The following is a 15,112-nucleotide window of genomic DNA, read 5'->3' as shown; positions in this document are numbered from 1 at the left end:
AAAATGGCCCAGATTAGCAATGAAACCGCAGAGCTCCCATTTTGTGCAAAAATTAAAAATTTGAGATTGTGCACCAGAACACATAGTGATAATACAAAGCACTCCTTGAATCAAGTGTCATAAAAAAATACCAGAGGAATTTAAAAGAAATTAGTGTCTTTGTAAAAATAAAATAAATTTACTAGGAAACTACTTTCATATTCAATAACATTTTCTCACCAGAGAACTTCTACTGCAGGAATATTTAAAATTCACCACTCACTATCTTGGCTAATAAACACACATCCTCAGAATGATACCATCCGATGATAGTTCATGAACAAACACAAGTGGTTCCTCTCCAAACCTGACAGGTATTTAAAGATGGTAGGTAAGGTAATTTTGACTTTAAAACTTAAGTCATTTTTGAACAAAGGCACTATAATTTCTATCCCTGAGTAGAAAATCCCAGCTTTATCTAGTGATTTAAAAATAGTGAATCAAAAGCTTTAGAGTATTTTGATTATATTCTGCTTTGTAGTGAGACCCCTTAAAAAATTAAAAATATTCTTTTTGTACCAGTTATAAGTGCCTTGAAAGAACCAGATCATAATAATCTGTGTTCCTCTGTAGTGACCAGGGACAAACAACACATGGGTTAACAGTATCTATTATGCACTAAGCTAGGCACTTTATATTTATTTAATTTGATGATAAACTTATAAATTAGGAATTATGATCTGTTTTTCAGCAGAGGAACAGGGCTAAAAGGTGACTTGCTCTAAAAAGTTTTTATTCAGATGGACTCATACTCTTTTTTTTTTTTTTTTTTTGAGACAGAGTCTCACTCCGTTGCCCCGGCTAGAGTGCAGTGGCATCATCATAGTTCCCTGCAACCTCCAACTCCTGGGCTCAAGCAATCCTCCTGCCTCAGCCTCCCAAGTAGCTGGCACTATAGGCACATGCCACCACGCCTGGCTAATTTTTTCTATTTTAAGTAGAGATGGGCTTATTTTTGCTCAGGCTGCCCTTGAACTCCTAAGCTCCAATGATGCTCCTGCCTTGGCCTCCCAGAGTGCTAGGATTACAGGCGTGAGCCACCACACCCGGCCTGGACATATATTGTTTTCAATACACTTTGCTTAGTTAATTTTTTATTTTAAAAATGATTCCCAATTTATTTTATTTTCCACTGAGAAGTACCTACTTTGTAGATAATCAAATAAATAGCTGTGAGCTTGAATTCAAAGATTATTTAGTAAAGTATTTGGCCAAAATAATTTAATTATAATTTTACCTGGGTTTTGCCTATATGATGTATGAAGAAATAACACTAACATTTACTGGTTGTCTACTTTCTAAGAGACATTTATACATGTTATGTTATATTATCTTATTTAATCTTCACAATAACCCAATAAGGGAAACATTCCTTTAGGGAGGAAATGGTGACTCAGAAGTGCAGCAACTTGGGGAAGGTCATATAAGCAAACAGAACATATCACTCACTGCTTATGAAAAGAAATCTCACTATGGGTAATAACCTAACTGGCAGCTTTTCCTTAGAACACATAATTTCCTCTTCAGGGGTCCATGCTAAATATTTTAATTATATAATCATATTATGAGACTCTCAAATGTTTATTTACAAACATTAATTAAAAGCACTCAAATCATATAGCTCTGAATTGCTTTTCAACGTAAGTTCTGTTAAAGTAGTACAGTTCTCAGTCATCTTGTGGCTTATTGCACTTCCGGAACCAGCTACTGATAAACTTCCTCTTTTACAGAAATTATGTCAGTTTGCTACCAGGACCATTTTTAATCTGAATTGAACCACCCCTTTTGCTTTCTTAGCCAAATCACCAAAATGTCCAGTTAGAAGAATTTAGCATTCTGCAAAAGAAGTTAGCAGCTGAGGTAAGAAAATTTCACACAGGCAATTTGGTTTCATCTTGCTTTATATAAAATTTATTTAAAAAACTAAAATGTCGTTAGTGTTTTAAACTTAAATTCAACTATGATTGTCTAAAGGTGTCTATAACATGTTTTTGTGTTTTTTTTGCATAGAATTTAAAAATACACACGTATTGAGCTTTCCTTAGAAAAAGATTATCATCTAGGTTCGTATAAGGCCTTTCAAGTTTACTCAACTGTAATATTTGTTAACCTTAGTTTTGTAATTGAAAGAAATAAACTATAGCCATGGCAGATAAAGGGTTAGAAATAAAACCAGATTCCATGCACTATGACTGAATTTATACCCTCTAATATATTGTTAAATTCTAATTTGCTTTCTATGAAATTTTCTTGTATATAATACAATCCATAGATTTAAATTATTTTTATTTTTTAAATCTTCTTTAGTTTCCATAGTAAGAACAGTTACCTTCATTTAATTTAGAAAGAAGTAAATTAGATGGGGTACTCAATTATCATTATGTATGCCATAGTTTTTACACTGAATTTTAGATTGAAGTAATAATGATGACATGAAAATACTGCTCATTTAAAGACTTACTAAGATAAAAATGTTATGATAAAATGTTTAGACATATTCATATCACCTGTGTATTTATGTCACATATTACTGAGTCTTTAGTAGAATGCATAAGATACAGGAAAAAAATCCATAGAACAATTAGAAAATTGATAATAAGCATAAAATATGCTTACAACGTGAGTAAACTAGGTAATTACAAAGTAAATTTATTCTCTAGATAAAAACTGCAAAGAGAATTTTACATAGACTTATAATTTCAAGGAAAAATAAGTTTATAGTGGGTGATGTCCTTTTTCAACACATCATAAATACTTACAACTTTCTCTTACAGAATTCCATTTTGGATTTCTTTTAAGTATTACAAAAGATAGAAAATAAAGATTTTTATCTCTTTTTTAGACAAGACTTGTTTATATATTTTTCTGCTTCTAATATTTAGTTTATTTCTTTATTCATATTAAAGGAAAAAGTTATATTATTTTCACTCATATTTCATTAAATAATTTAATTGAAAAATTTCCCATGAATCTTTGACATTGGTGTCTGTCATCGAAGAATCCCATACATATTTTTAAAAGATTACCTCAAATATATAGTTTAATAGTGCCTGCGTTTTTCAACTAATTCCTACATAATTCTAATTAGAAGGAATGATTAATTCTGAGTAAGTCTGAATTTGCTAAACATAAATCTGATGCCTCTCAATATCCAATCTTTAAAAATCACCACAAATATTTTAGTAAACTTACTAAATACAATAGTTTATAGGCCAATCATTCAAAACTCCTATAACTATTTTCACAGAATCGTAACTCTTAAAAGATTAAAATGGGTTTTCTGGTATTTCTTTTTTTACCATTTATGTAAGACTATCTCCAAAAGTTATTTATGTGTTGTTCCCAGAGAGCTCGCATCTTCTTCCCTTATAAAGCATTTTTATTTCATAATTGTTACTATAAAAGGCCGTGTAGTATATATAATGACATGTAACAGAAGGAAAAGGCTTTGGTAAAAGATGGGTATGGTTTCTGTATTAGTGCTGCTACTTAGAAGAGCTGTGACACTTGCCAAGTTACCCAAATTCTGTGTCTGAGTTTCCTTATCTGTAAGATGAAAATACCAGCACCTAGCTCACTGAAATAGGATAGTGCCTAATACTTGGTGGGTGCTCAGTAAATAGTAGTAAATAAATGGTCATCAAATACTTTCTGTTGTACTTTAAGGTCAATTTCCTTGTTCTTTCTCAAGACATAGAATTGCTGTTTTTCTTCCTTTTATGGTTTCAAAACTTCATTAGTTGGAGATACTACTACTGGAAAGTTGTAATCTATTTGCATTATAACTTTCTTTTATTATATCAAAGCAACTGGAACACAGATAATTATTTTGATACTGCTATCTATACTTGCCTTGTGTCTAGGTATGCTCTCCATATCTCCTTGATTCCCTTTAAATGACAATGACATATTTCTTAACATACCCAACTTAACAACAACATTTTTAAATGCTGGACCCTTTATGTACTTATGCATCATATTTATAAAAACATGTATAATACATGGGGATTCCTGCTTTACTGCAACTGGCTTTAACATGCTTAGTTAAAACAGTTCATGTTTTTCTTCTTCCTTTTAAAAAATTTAAAATAATCTGGAAAAGCACAGGACCAAAATTCACACATTTAAAATTCAAAGTATCATCAGCCTAAAATAAAATACTGCCATATGAAAGCTGACAAATTTGAGATTTGCCTGAGTAGCAGACTAAGGGATTTCTAGAAAAATGTTACACAGAATGTGCACAGGTTCTTTGTAGTAATTACCAGATATGCTTCTGGGTAGTGCGAGGAAAGAGAGAAAGTGAGAGAAAGCGAGAGAGTGGGAGAGAACAAGAAAGAATATCTTAATGACACAGCAGGCAGGAGAGCCTGAAATGAAAGGTAAGTGAGTTTGAAAGGATGGCTCATGATGGACCCTCCATCTTGAAAAGACAGCTCCTCTTTGCTGGTTCTCGGCACCCACAAACACAAGCCAGTGACAGGGAGCAGCATTTTGTGGTTGCTTTTTCATATACTTCAATCTTTTCCCCCAACTTCATTTTACCCACTTTAATCTTGTAACTTAATTTCTTGTCAGTTACATAACCACCACTTTTTTCCAGCTGTTTAACTTTTCTTCAATACCTTCCCTGGTCAATTGACCTCCGTCTTTTCCATATGTTTGTTGCTTCCTATAATTTTTATTTTTTTCTTTGTGTTATTTTGTACTTTTCTTTGCATTGCCTTTTCATTTCATCTTATTCTAAATTTTCTCCTCCTTTTTATTTCCCCTGCACCACATTATTCTTTCCCTGTAGAAACAATGTTGGTACTTCAGATATGTACCACTTAATATATTAACATACTGACTGCTACACTAAAAAAAAAAAAAAAAAAAATTCTTTCCCTTGGGGCCATAGTTTTTTATTATGAAAACAGAATAAAAACTTTGAAAACAAAATGATCCTTTCTAATTTTATGGAAAATTTGTTATTTTTTTATTGTTTTCTGTGCCCATAGGTATGGTGAATAAGGTAAAGATACATGTTGAGTTACATATGCTTCATGAGGCCCCAGGCTCAAAACTAGCATGAGTTAAATACAACTCACATGACAGTTAATGTGTTAAAACATATGTATGTTAAATAACTTTCCAAACTGGTAATAACACTGGTCTCACTACCTCTGGAAAAAAGTGAGTTTTTTCACTATTATATCTCCTATTTATTCTTCTTTTGAATCTTTCTCCTTTTCTTTTCTGGGCTATGCAAAATTACTGTGGTAGGAGTTTAACATAGATTCTAGTACTCTGATGTAGCAGATCCTAGGAGGGTAAAAACCCAACTTAAGAGTGGGAGAAAGAGGTAGGATAGGTCAAAAATGGAATTTGGTTTTAATATTGCCATAATCCTTAAATGACAAGTGAAAATTTCATACACTGAAGGTTCTACATATTTCCTATTGACATAAGAGGCTATGAACCTATCAAAATTCATCTTACAAACTAAACTGGGTTTATAATTATGTTCCTGTTTGGATTCTTTCCTTCTCTAATGCCATTTTCAGCTAACTGAAAAGAGGAACTGTATGTTTTCTTTATTTTAAGCTAAGTCACGAAAGAGGAAACATTTTTGGCTGAAGACAATTCATGACCTATATTTTTCTGATGCTTAGATAGCATTTTTAAAAAAACATTTTTAAAATGAAGCTTTGAAGAATACCATTTTCTAACAAAGCCTTCTTTTTGGTAATCTATAAGAATATCAGGTAGGAATTGCATGAATGTCAATCATCTAGAGATGATTCAAACGCTCATATTTATGCCAAAAGTTTCAAATTTTTCTCTTTAAAATCTTTTGCAAAAGTGGATAAAAATAATTTATTGATTTAGATTTCACCTTTATGCTCATATTCTGGTAGAAGTATTAATAAAAAGTGAAAAAGTGAAATGGAAAGGAATGAAGAAGCCCAATACAAATTAAATGTTTACTAAACTACATAAGGTAAGACATTATGCTGCAGAGGAATTAAAATATAAAAACATTAGGCAGTATAGGGTAGTAGAAACTATAGTATATGCTGTGGAATCAGATGGTCCTAGGTACAAATTCACAGTCTGTCACTGATAGTGATATAACACTGGGCAAACTGCTTAACTCATTTGAAGTTGTCTCCTTATCTGTAAATAAAGAATCCCCTCACCTTCCTCATAAATTCATTTAAAGGTTAAATAAAATAAAATATGTAAAACACCTGGGATAGTATAACATAGTGTGTTCCAGATAAGTACTTTTATTTCTTCTTTTCTTTCTGCCTTCCTTCAAGGTTCTTTATAATGTTGTTCAAGGGGGTGGGAATAGTAAGAAAATGTGAAAAGTAAAGTAATAAAAAAATAAACACTTATTTAAGAGAAGTGTGAGTGAGGTACATAAAGGAACCATAATGACAGTAAGAACTAGGGGGATTCTGTGAATGGCTGATTTCTCTGGGCTGTGGTCAGTCACAGAGAATTTGATTTAAGAAGGGGAATTTAAACTGAGGTCTGAAAGATGAGAACAGGTTCAGACTCACAGTCAGAAAGCAGAAGAGGCCAGAATTGGAAAAAAAGAACACAGTTGGGGATGGTGAAAAGCAGCATGATTAAAAGTGTCTGTTTAGGGGGGGGTGGGAAAAGCATGTGTTTAGAAAGTATGTAAGGTGGGGAAAGGCTGTATTTGGCTAGATAAGAAGTTTCAGTCATGAGATGTGAGTCTGGACTGGTTAACTCAAGACAAAACGAAAAAAATTCAGTTTAAAAGTTTTAGCTTAACAGCAATGGGGAATCCCCAAAGCAAGGGAGTAGTAACCTGATCATGCATGTTTTTAAGATTAATTCATCAGCAGCGTGCAGGATAGTTCAAAGGCAAACTATTTTAAAGTTTTGGCTTGAAGCATTAGAAAGAAAATAAAAAGGAAGAGAAAGTACAGGGAAAAAAAATCACCTTTTCTTCTCCTAAAACAGGGTTATTTATCTTCACTGTGCACCAAGTAACAAGCAATGAAAACTACTCAAATATGCTAAAAAGTCTATTTATTTGCAAAACCTTTTATTACACCTTGCAAAAAAACATCAAATCTGTCTTAGATTGGCCTGTGATTCATAGAAGAACTACAGTTTCTAATCATATATATATATACCAAGATCTAACACCCTGAGATTCTCCTTTTTCTAACTGTGCAAAACAAGTATATTACATTCAAAGCTGAAAATTGTCTTAGTATAACTCCTCACTTTAGAGATAAGGTAATTGAGAACAGTAGAGATCAGTGACTAGGTCTCATGGTTAGATAGGTAGTTAGGTGGTAGAAGCAGAACTGGAATTTAACTTTTCAAGTGTTAGCATCTACCACAAAAAGCCCTACATGCCAAACTTACACATGTGCCTTCTTTTCCTGTGCCCATATGTTATTCTCCCTAGCTGAAATATTTATTTATTGCTTAATTAATTATTACAGACACTTTAAGATTCAGTTCAAGTTTTATTTCTCTGAGAAAACTTCCCTGAAGACTTCTCAAGCTAGGTTAGTTCTTCTGTGCATCTCTTGCATACCTTTATGAGAAAACATCAAATTGTAATAATTTTTTTACCTGTTTATTTCTACCACTAGAACCTGAAATACCTGAAGGCAGCATCTTTCTCTTTTTTTAATTTCCTAAACCTAGAACAGGGCCTCACACAAAGATGGTATTTACCAATAAATGAATGAAAGCAGCAGCAAGACCATCTGCATAGGACTGACTTGAGCAGATTCAGAGATCACACTAGGATTTTGAGCTTAGGACTTTAGTAGAAATGATTCCTTTAAAAATATGAGATCCTAACATAAGGACACAGTGCTAGACATTGAGAATGCTGGAAAGATTACTAATGTAACAGATTCTGTGCATAAGAAACTTAATGGTACCATTAACAGAGAAGTTGAGAGAAGAGTCAGTTGTGAAGTAAAGATGAGTTCCATTTTAAATATGCTGAATTTGCTGATAGTGGTATATATACATGGAAACATCCACCAAGAAGTTGTACAAATAGAATCAGAACAAAGGAGAGATTTAAGCTGGATGTACAGGTTTGGGAGTTGTAGCATAAAGGTGACAAGTGAAATCTTAAGAATCAGGAACAAAGTAGATAGGAGTAAGGACTGAATATCAAGTATCCATATTAAGGAGGCAGGAGAAAAAGAGCTAGTGAGAGTAACATGTAGGAAGACTGATTACAAACAGCTACTTGAATGTTAGTGAAGGAATAGTCAGTAGTGTCAAATGTGGTCAAGTGAAGGGGAAAAAAGAAAGAAAAGAAATTGAATTAGGTAACAGATGGTCACTGGTATTCTTCAAAGCAACAGAATCAATACATTTCTATCAGTTAAGGGTAAAAAAAAAGTAGAGAACACATGGATCCAGCATAAAGAGCCCATGCACTGTAAGAAGGATGACTATGAGAGGAAGGACTATAATGTAATGAAGCTAGAGGGGCAGCAGGAGAAGTATGGATCTTATCAAAGAATTAAGAGAGAACACTTGGTCTATGAGGTCCAAATGCTGTATGATAGGTTAGTGTATATTCAAGAGATGTTTACTCTAGCCTACAGTGTGTCAAGTCTAGATTAGAAATAATACATACTAATTGAGTACCTTCCTACTTTATGCCAGGCATTATAATGAAAAGTCAAATATAACTAGATACCAAATGATACCTAATTGTCTTTCTTTCATTCTTTCTTTCATTATAAAACCTCTGGTAAGGAGGAAACATTCTGAAATGGAGCCCAAGTATTTCATCTTAATTTTGTTTTGTGGACACCTGGATAACACATTTTTCTCAAAGACAGAGGCAATTACAACAGAGATGCAGCCACAGCCTACCTTATTTAGATCATCAGCATCATATGTCTCCGCTGATTCTCAAAATACAACAAGGAATCCTTCAGGTCAATCAACACAGTTCAACAACATTTCTTCTGGACAGCCAACATCATCTGCCAAAGTTGTTGGTGGACAACCAACACCAGCTGTCCATGCCTCTTCTGAGAAACCAGCTGCACACACTTCTGCTGGACAACCACTCACCTATAACATCACCAAATCGCCAATACCAACGGTCAAGACCTCCTTCCAGCAAACAGCACTCCCTGTGTTCACCTCTGTCAGACAAATATTATCATCTGCCCATACTACCACAAAATCACCAACATCTTTTGTCTATACTTCCACTCAACAACCATCATTATCTGTCCACACCCCTTCTAGAAAACCAGTACTACCAACTGTTCATAATCCATCCACAGAACCAACATCAATTATCAAAAATTCACCTGGGGGTACACCAGAATTCATCTTAGAAACTACCAGTAACAAAGAAACCTCACATAAAACCAATTCTAGTTCAGTAGCTGGCATATTAATTGGTATAATTCTGACTTCTATGTTGGTGGCTATAATCATAATTGTACTATGGAAATGCTTGAGAAAACCAGTTTTAAATGATCAAAATTGGGCAGGTAGGTCTCCATTTGCTGATGGAGAAATCCCTGACATGTGTATGGATAACATTAGAGAAAATGACGTATCCGAAAAACGTACGTCAATTGTTTCACTTATGACCTGGAAACCCAGCAAAAGCACACTTTTAGCAGATGACTTGGAAATTAAGTTGTTTGAATCAAGTGAAAACATTGAAGATTCCAACAACCCCAAAACAGAGGAAATAAAAGATCAAGTAAATGGTACATCAGAGGATAGTGTGGGTGGATCAACAATTGGCACAGCTGTTTCTTCTTCAGATGATACAGATCTGCCTCCACCACCTCCCCTTCTTGATTTGGAAGGAAAAGAGAATAACCAATCTGACAAACCCACAATGACAACTGTATCTCCTCTTCCAAATGATTCTGCCAATTTCCCTCCATCTCAGGACTGTCTCAATCAAGCCTATGAAGATCATAAATCTGAGATCAAATCATTTCCACCTTCCCCTGACTCACTTACCTTGCTCCAGCAGCCAGCGGATTTCATGAAAAATCAGGAAGAATTCAACATTGAGATCCAGAGTCAGGAGTTCTCTATTCTTCCTGACTCTGATCAAGATCTTAATGAATCCCTGCCACCTCCACCTGCAGAACTGTTATAAATTTGACAAAGTGCTTTGAAGCTGATCTTTCATCCTTAAATGACTCCATCTTTTGTTTTTCTTCATATGAGATATATAAAATTGCAACTGGCAGTCAATTTTGATTTTTATTCAGGAACTATGTGAAATCTGCTCAAAGCCCACGTGCATAGCTGGAATTTTTTTAAAAAAGTTATTTAACAGTGATCAATTTACCAGTTATAGTACCTATCTTTAAAATATAGTACATTTTACATATGTGGGTAGTATACATGTCAGTAACTTAACCATTCTGAAACAAGCAATCTACATATACTTGTTATTACCCAATAGATATTTTTTCCTAACAAGCTGTATATAAACTTATTTTGAATGAACTTATTTTTCCATTTCAAAGTTTGGGGTGGAGAGAAATAAGAGATTAAATACATATTCAAAATTTGTGGTGATGAGAGATTAAAATAAATGCATGTTTGAGAAGAGAGAAACTTTCCTTTTTGGTCTTATTGGAAACAGTAAAACAAACACATTAAAATGTCAAACTGGGGCATTGGAGACATTTACCCTGAAAAAAATAAGAGCATGCACCATAAAATGTAAACATTTTCCTATAATATTGGGGAAGCACAAATTTTAAAACTAGTCTCTTTAAAAAGTCTCTGCTTTACAAGCACCCAAACAAAATTGAATCTCATACGGAAATTCAAAAAAATAGAAACTATGGTTTCATTCTGAATTTGGAAGATTTTTCTAGGAAAGAAATAGGGTTCTCAATTTTTCACTAAACTTACACTTTCTGGTACTAACCATTTAAACTCATAAACCACTTTTCTTTTTCTTTCTTTTTGGAGACAGAGTCTCACTCTGTTGTCCGGGCTAGAGTGCAGTGGAGTCAGCCTAGCTCACAGCAACCTCAAACTCCTGTGCTAAAGCAATCTTCCTGCCTCAGCCTCCCAAGTAGCTGGGACTACAGGCGTGTGGGCATGGTGCCCAGCTAATTTTTCTGTTTTTTTTCTTTTTTTTAGTAGAGACAGGGTCTCACTCTTGCTCAGGCTGCTCTTGAACTCCTGAGCTCAAACGATCCTCCTGCCTCAGCCTCCCAGAGTGCTAGGATTACAGGCATGAGCCACCCCCCCCGGCCTAACTACCTTTCTTACGTAGAATTTCATCTTTATCCATTATCTGACAATTGATAAATAAATCTGAGTTATTAGAGTAGGGATGAACCTGACCTTTGTCGAAGTCAAGGTAAAGCGTGGTCATTGGCCTATGCTTGTGGAGATGCCAGTCGGTGTCTGCAGAAGTGCTCCTTTGCTCAACAAGCACATATTCTTCCTCATCAGCCCCACCCTACCTCTAGGGGTAAACAGTTACTTAGAATGAAATGTGGTAGCCTCACTGATAGCTTAGTCTTGGAGAACCTCTCATAGTTTTGGGATTTTCAGAACAGAATATAGTATTTTATTTGTAGCACTCATGTTGCAGAAACTAACAAAGCTCCATCCTTAATAAAAACTTATAAGCTTTAGATTAGAATTTTATATATTATACAATGTTTCTCTTTAAATCTTTCATGCCATCCCTTACTGACCATTAAAGTTTTTGTCTGCACAAACACTTCCTTGAGCTTTTTGCTTTTCCTGAATAAGCATGATGTTTATTGCCATATTACATTTGTTCTCTTCTGTCTTCCCTATTAAAATTAACAGGTTTCTTTTCATGTGTTTTTTAAACTTAGCACTTTCAAGGTTGATTTATCCAGCAACAATTTGGAGTTTGCTCCTTTTACTACCTTATTTCCTGGCAGAAATATAAGGAAATATAGGGAAAAAGAAAGAAATACCAACTCTCCCAGATAAAACAGGAGTTGAGGACCTGGTCATAGTCTTTTCTGATTTCTTTAAACACTACAGGCAGCTTTTCTCTTTCTGTTCGTTGTACAACAGGACAGTCCACTGGCAGCAGCTAGGTTTTTATGCTAACTTTCTTTTTCTTTTCTTTCTTTTTTTTTTTTAAAGAAATTCTCTGCTGGAGGAAAAATAATTCACATTTCTGCATACCATTTTCCCCATTGAGGTCAGTGGCAATCCTTGCTTAATCAGCAGGAAGAAATGCAAGTTAATAAAAGAAATACAAGGGAGAAGAAAATGTTGGAACAAAGAACAGCCTAGAGAAAAGATTAAAGAACCAGGATCCAGAAGATAAAGTTTATTTCATGAATACAGCAAAAGAACAAGGCACAGGGGAATAAAAGGTAGACCAAACTTCATACCACATACCAGTGGTCCTCCTACCAGATTAGCATTAACCAGAGTCAGAAACAACCTCTAAGACAACTTGGTTCAACTCCTTTTGTTTGTTAACTGCTGAGAAAACAGGACTAGGGAAAGCAAGTGACTTGCTTAGAAGTGGTACTACAACCTGAGTTTACCTTCTGACTCCTGGCCACTCTTTTTCACTAATAAAGGACCAAAGAGCACTTACTCCATGCATCAAAACATACATATGTCATACAAGTATTCTATTTAGTGTTGGTAGTGGGGCATAATGAATTAGATGAGGGTGACCTGTAATTGTTGTTATTGCCTAATTCTGATCAAAAAGTAAAGTAGCAAAATATTTGAGCACCTATAATTAAAAACACAGTGGTACTAGTATATGATTAAACAAACAGACCAACAGAACAGAATAGAAAGTCCAGGAATAAACTTGAATATCAAATCAGTGGGAACAAGTACTGAGACAATTGGATGGATATTTGGAAAAAGATAAAATTGGATCCATACTTCACACTATATTAAACACCAAGTAGACCAGCGATCTAAATATAAACCATGAAATTATACAAGTAATAGAAGAAAGTATGGGTGAATTCCTTTATAATTTGGAAGTAGAAAAAGCCTTCCCCAGCTGAGACTCAAAATCCAGAAGTAAGAAAAAGAAAAAAGGTCGTGGGGGGGGGGGGGGGGAGCGGTAAAGAAAAAAAAAGGAAAAAGAAAAAGGAAAATCAAATGATGTGAAACTCTTAAATGTCAAACATACACCTACACACACACACACACACACACACCCCACCCTAATAAAAAGACAAATGGCAAACTGGAAAAAAAACTGCAACTTAAATCAAGACAAGTGCTAATATTTCTAAAATTTAGAAGAGCTCCTAAATATAGAATGGGGAAAACCCAGAGCACAATAAAAAATTTGCAAAACATATACAAAATAGTCACAGAAGAAAAATTTTAAACAGTCCTTAAAAACATATATAAAAATACACAATTTCTTCATAATCCTTCATTTATGATCTTCAATCATACTCATAATTAGAGAGATGCATTTAAAATTACAGTAAGATGCTACTTACCTATCAAATGACATAAATATAAAAATTCAACAACAAGGCATACAGTAAGGCTATCTAGAACTAGACATCCTGATACACTGCTGGTGGGATTGCAAAACAGTATAGTTGATGAAGAGGAATTAAGTAATATCTGGAAAAATTCCAGGTCCATTTACCATTTTACCCAGCAATCCTACTTCTAGGAATCTTTTGAAAAACTATGAAATTATTTAGGTATAAGGGTATTCACTGTGGCATCATCTGTCAGAACCAAAGTCCAGAAACAACCCAGATGTGCGCCAATAGGGGATTGGTTGAATAAACCATGACAGATTCCCAAATGGAGTACTAAGCATCACAAAATGAGTAAGACAGATATTTATATACTGATGTGGAGTGGTCCTCAAGACACATTAAGAAAAAAAGGAACAAGTTGTTCAATAGTATATAGAGTACAAAGCCTTTTATATAAGGGGGTAGAAAACAAACAATATATACACAGAAATACATATTTTTGTATGTTTTCAAAAAGAAATACTGTTAAGCTACAACCAAAAGCTAATAAAAATTGTCACCAATAGAAAGAAGGAAATAGGATGGAGAAGATAGAGAAGCAAGATTACTCTGAATATAATTTTCACTTAAGTGATCCTGAAAAACTGAAAACTGAAACAAATGGACCTAACTTTATGTCAAGTTGGTGATATAAAAATACAGAGAAAGGAATTATTTCACGTTGCATCAGAACACAGAGTTCACTATAGATCCTTAGTGAAATGTATTCTAAGAACAAACAGAACTGCAAAGAAATTTTAAACTTTATTCAGCAGTGTGTAATCTAATTGTAGCAATACTGGAATTATTTTGAAACTATTGTGGAATGATGCAAACAGTTATGTTAATGATATTAGGAACCATTTGTAGGAAATATGGAGGATAGAAGAACAAATTAAATCTTCCAATGGAAGCAAAGAGGAAAAACCCAGAATGAGGGAGATTCTGGAGAACAATTGACTGAGTTATGGCAACAAGCCAATGGCATGGGGGGGTGGGGATGGGAGGTGGCTTAAGGGACTGATCCACTTGGCTTCTGACCTGATAATTTCTTTTTGTTGTTGCTGTTTTTTTTTTTTTTTTTTGAGATAGAGTCTCACTCTGTTGCCTAGGCTAGAGTGCCGTGGCGTCAGCCTAGCTCACAGCAATCTCAAACTCCTGGGCTTAAGCGATCCTACTGCCTCAGCCTCCTGAGTCGCTGGGACTACAGGCATGTGCCACCATGCCCAGCTAATTTTTTCTATATATTTTTAGTTGTCCAGCTAATTTCTTTCTATTTTTAGTAGAGACAGGGTCTCACTCTTGCTCAGGCTGGTCTCGAACTCTTGAGCTCAAATGATCCACCAGCCTCGGCCTCCCACTAGGATTACAGGCGTGAGCCACCGTGCCCGGCCCCTGACCTGATAATTTCTATCTTATCAGTTCTTCCATTTTTCTAAAATACTTTATTGAGTACTCTTGGTTGTATTCAGCAGGAAATTCAGTCTAAATAGCCAACTATATTAACAAAAATAGACAATTTTGACTCTCAAATAAGCACAGTAAATGTT

At 34.5% G+C, this 15,112-nt stretch overlaps 2 protein-coding genes across 3 annotated transcripts in view; one reads left to right on the top strand and one right to left on the bottom strand.

Moving 5' to 3' along the window:
• NF1 (neurofibromin 1) overlaps positions 1-15,112 on the bottom strand; it is a 248,794-nt gene that overhangs the window by 53,923 nt on the left and 179,759 nt on the right. The gene's annotated exons all lie outside the window — the stretch shown is intronic.
• EVI2B (ecotropic viral integration site 2B) lies at positions 1,811-10,649 on the top strand. Its single transcript, XM_045525421.1, has 2 exons — positions 1,811-1,899; positions 8,803-10,649. The coding sequence occupies exon 2, from the start codon at positions 8,819-8,821 to the stop codon at positions 10,184-10,186; it is 1,368 nt and encodes a 455-aa protein (XP_045381377.1). The 5' UTR covers positions 1,811-1,899; positions 8,803-8,818; the 3' UTR covers positions 10,187-10,649.

Source organism: Lemur catta, chromosome 15 (genome assembly GCF_020740605.2).
Source record: "Lemur catta isolate mLemCat1 chromosome 15, mLemCat1.pri, whole genome shotgun sequence".
NCBI classification, from domain to species: Eukaryota; Metazoa; Chordata; class Mammalia; order Primates; family Lemuridae; genus Lemur; species Lemur catta.
This window is presented reverse-complemented; position numbering and strand designations above follow the sequence as displayed.

What these genes read in the sequence shown, in the direction of transcription:
- EVI2B (XM_045525421.1), top strand. Translation starts at nt 8,819, where the DNA reads ATGGAGCCCAAGTATTTCATCTTAATTTTGTTTTGTGGACACCTGGAT.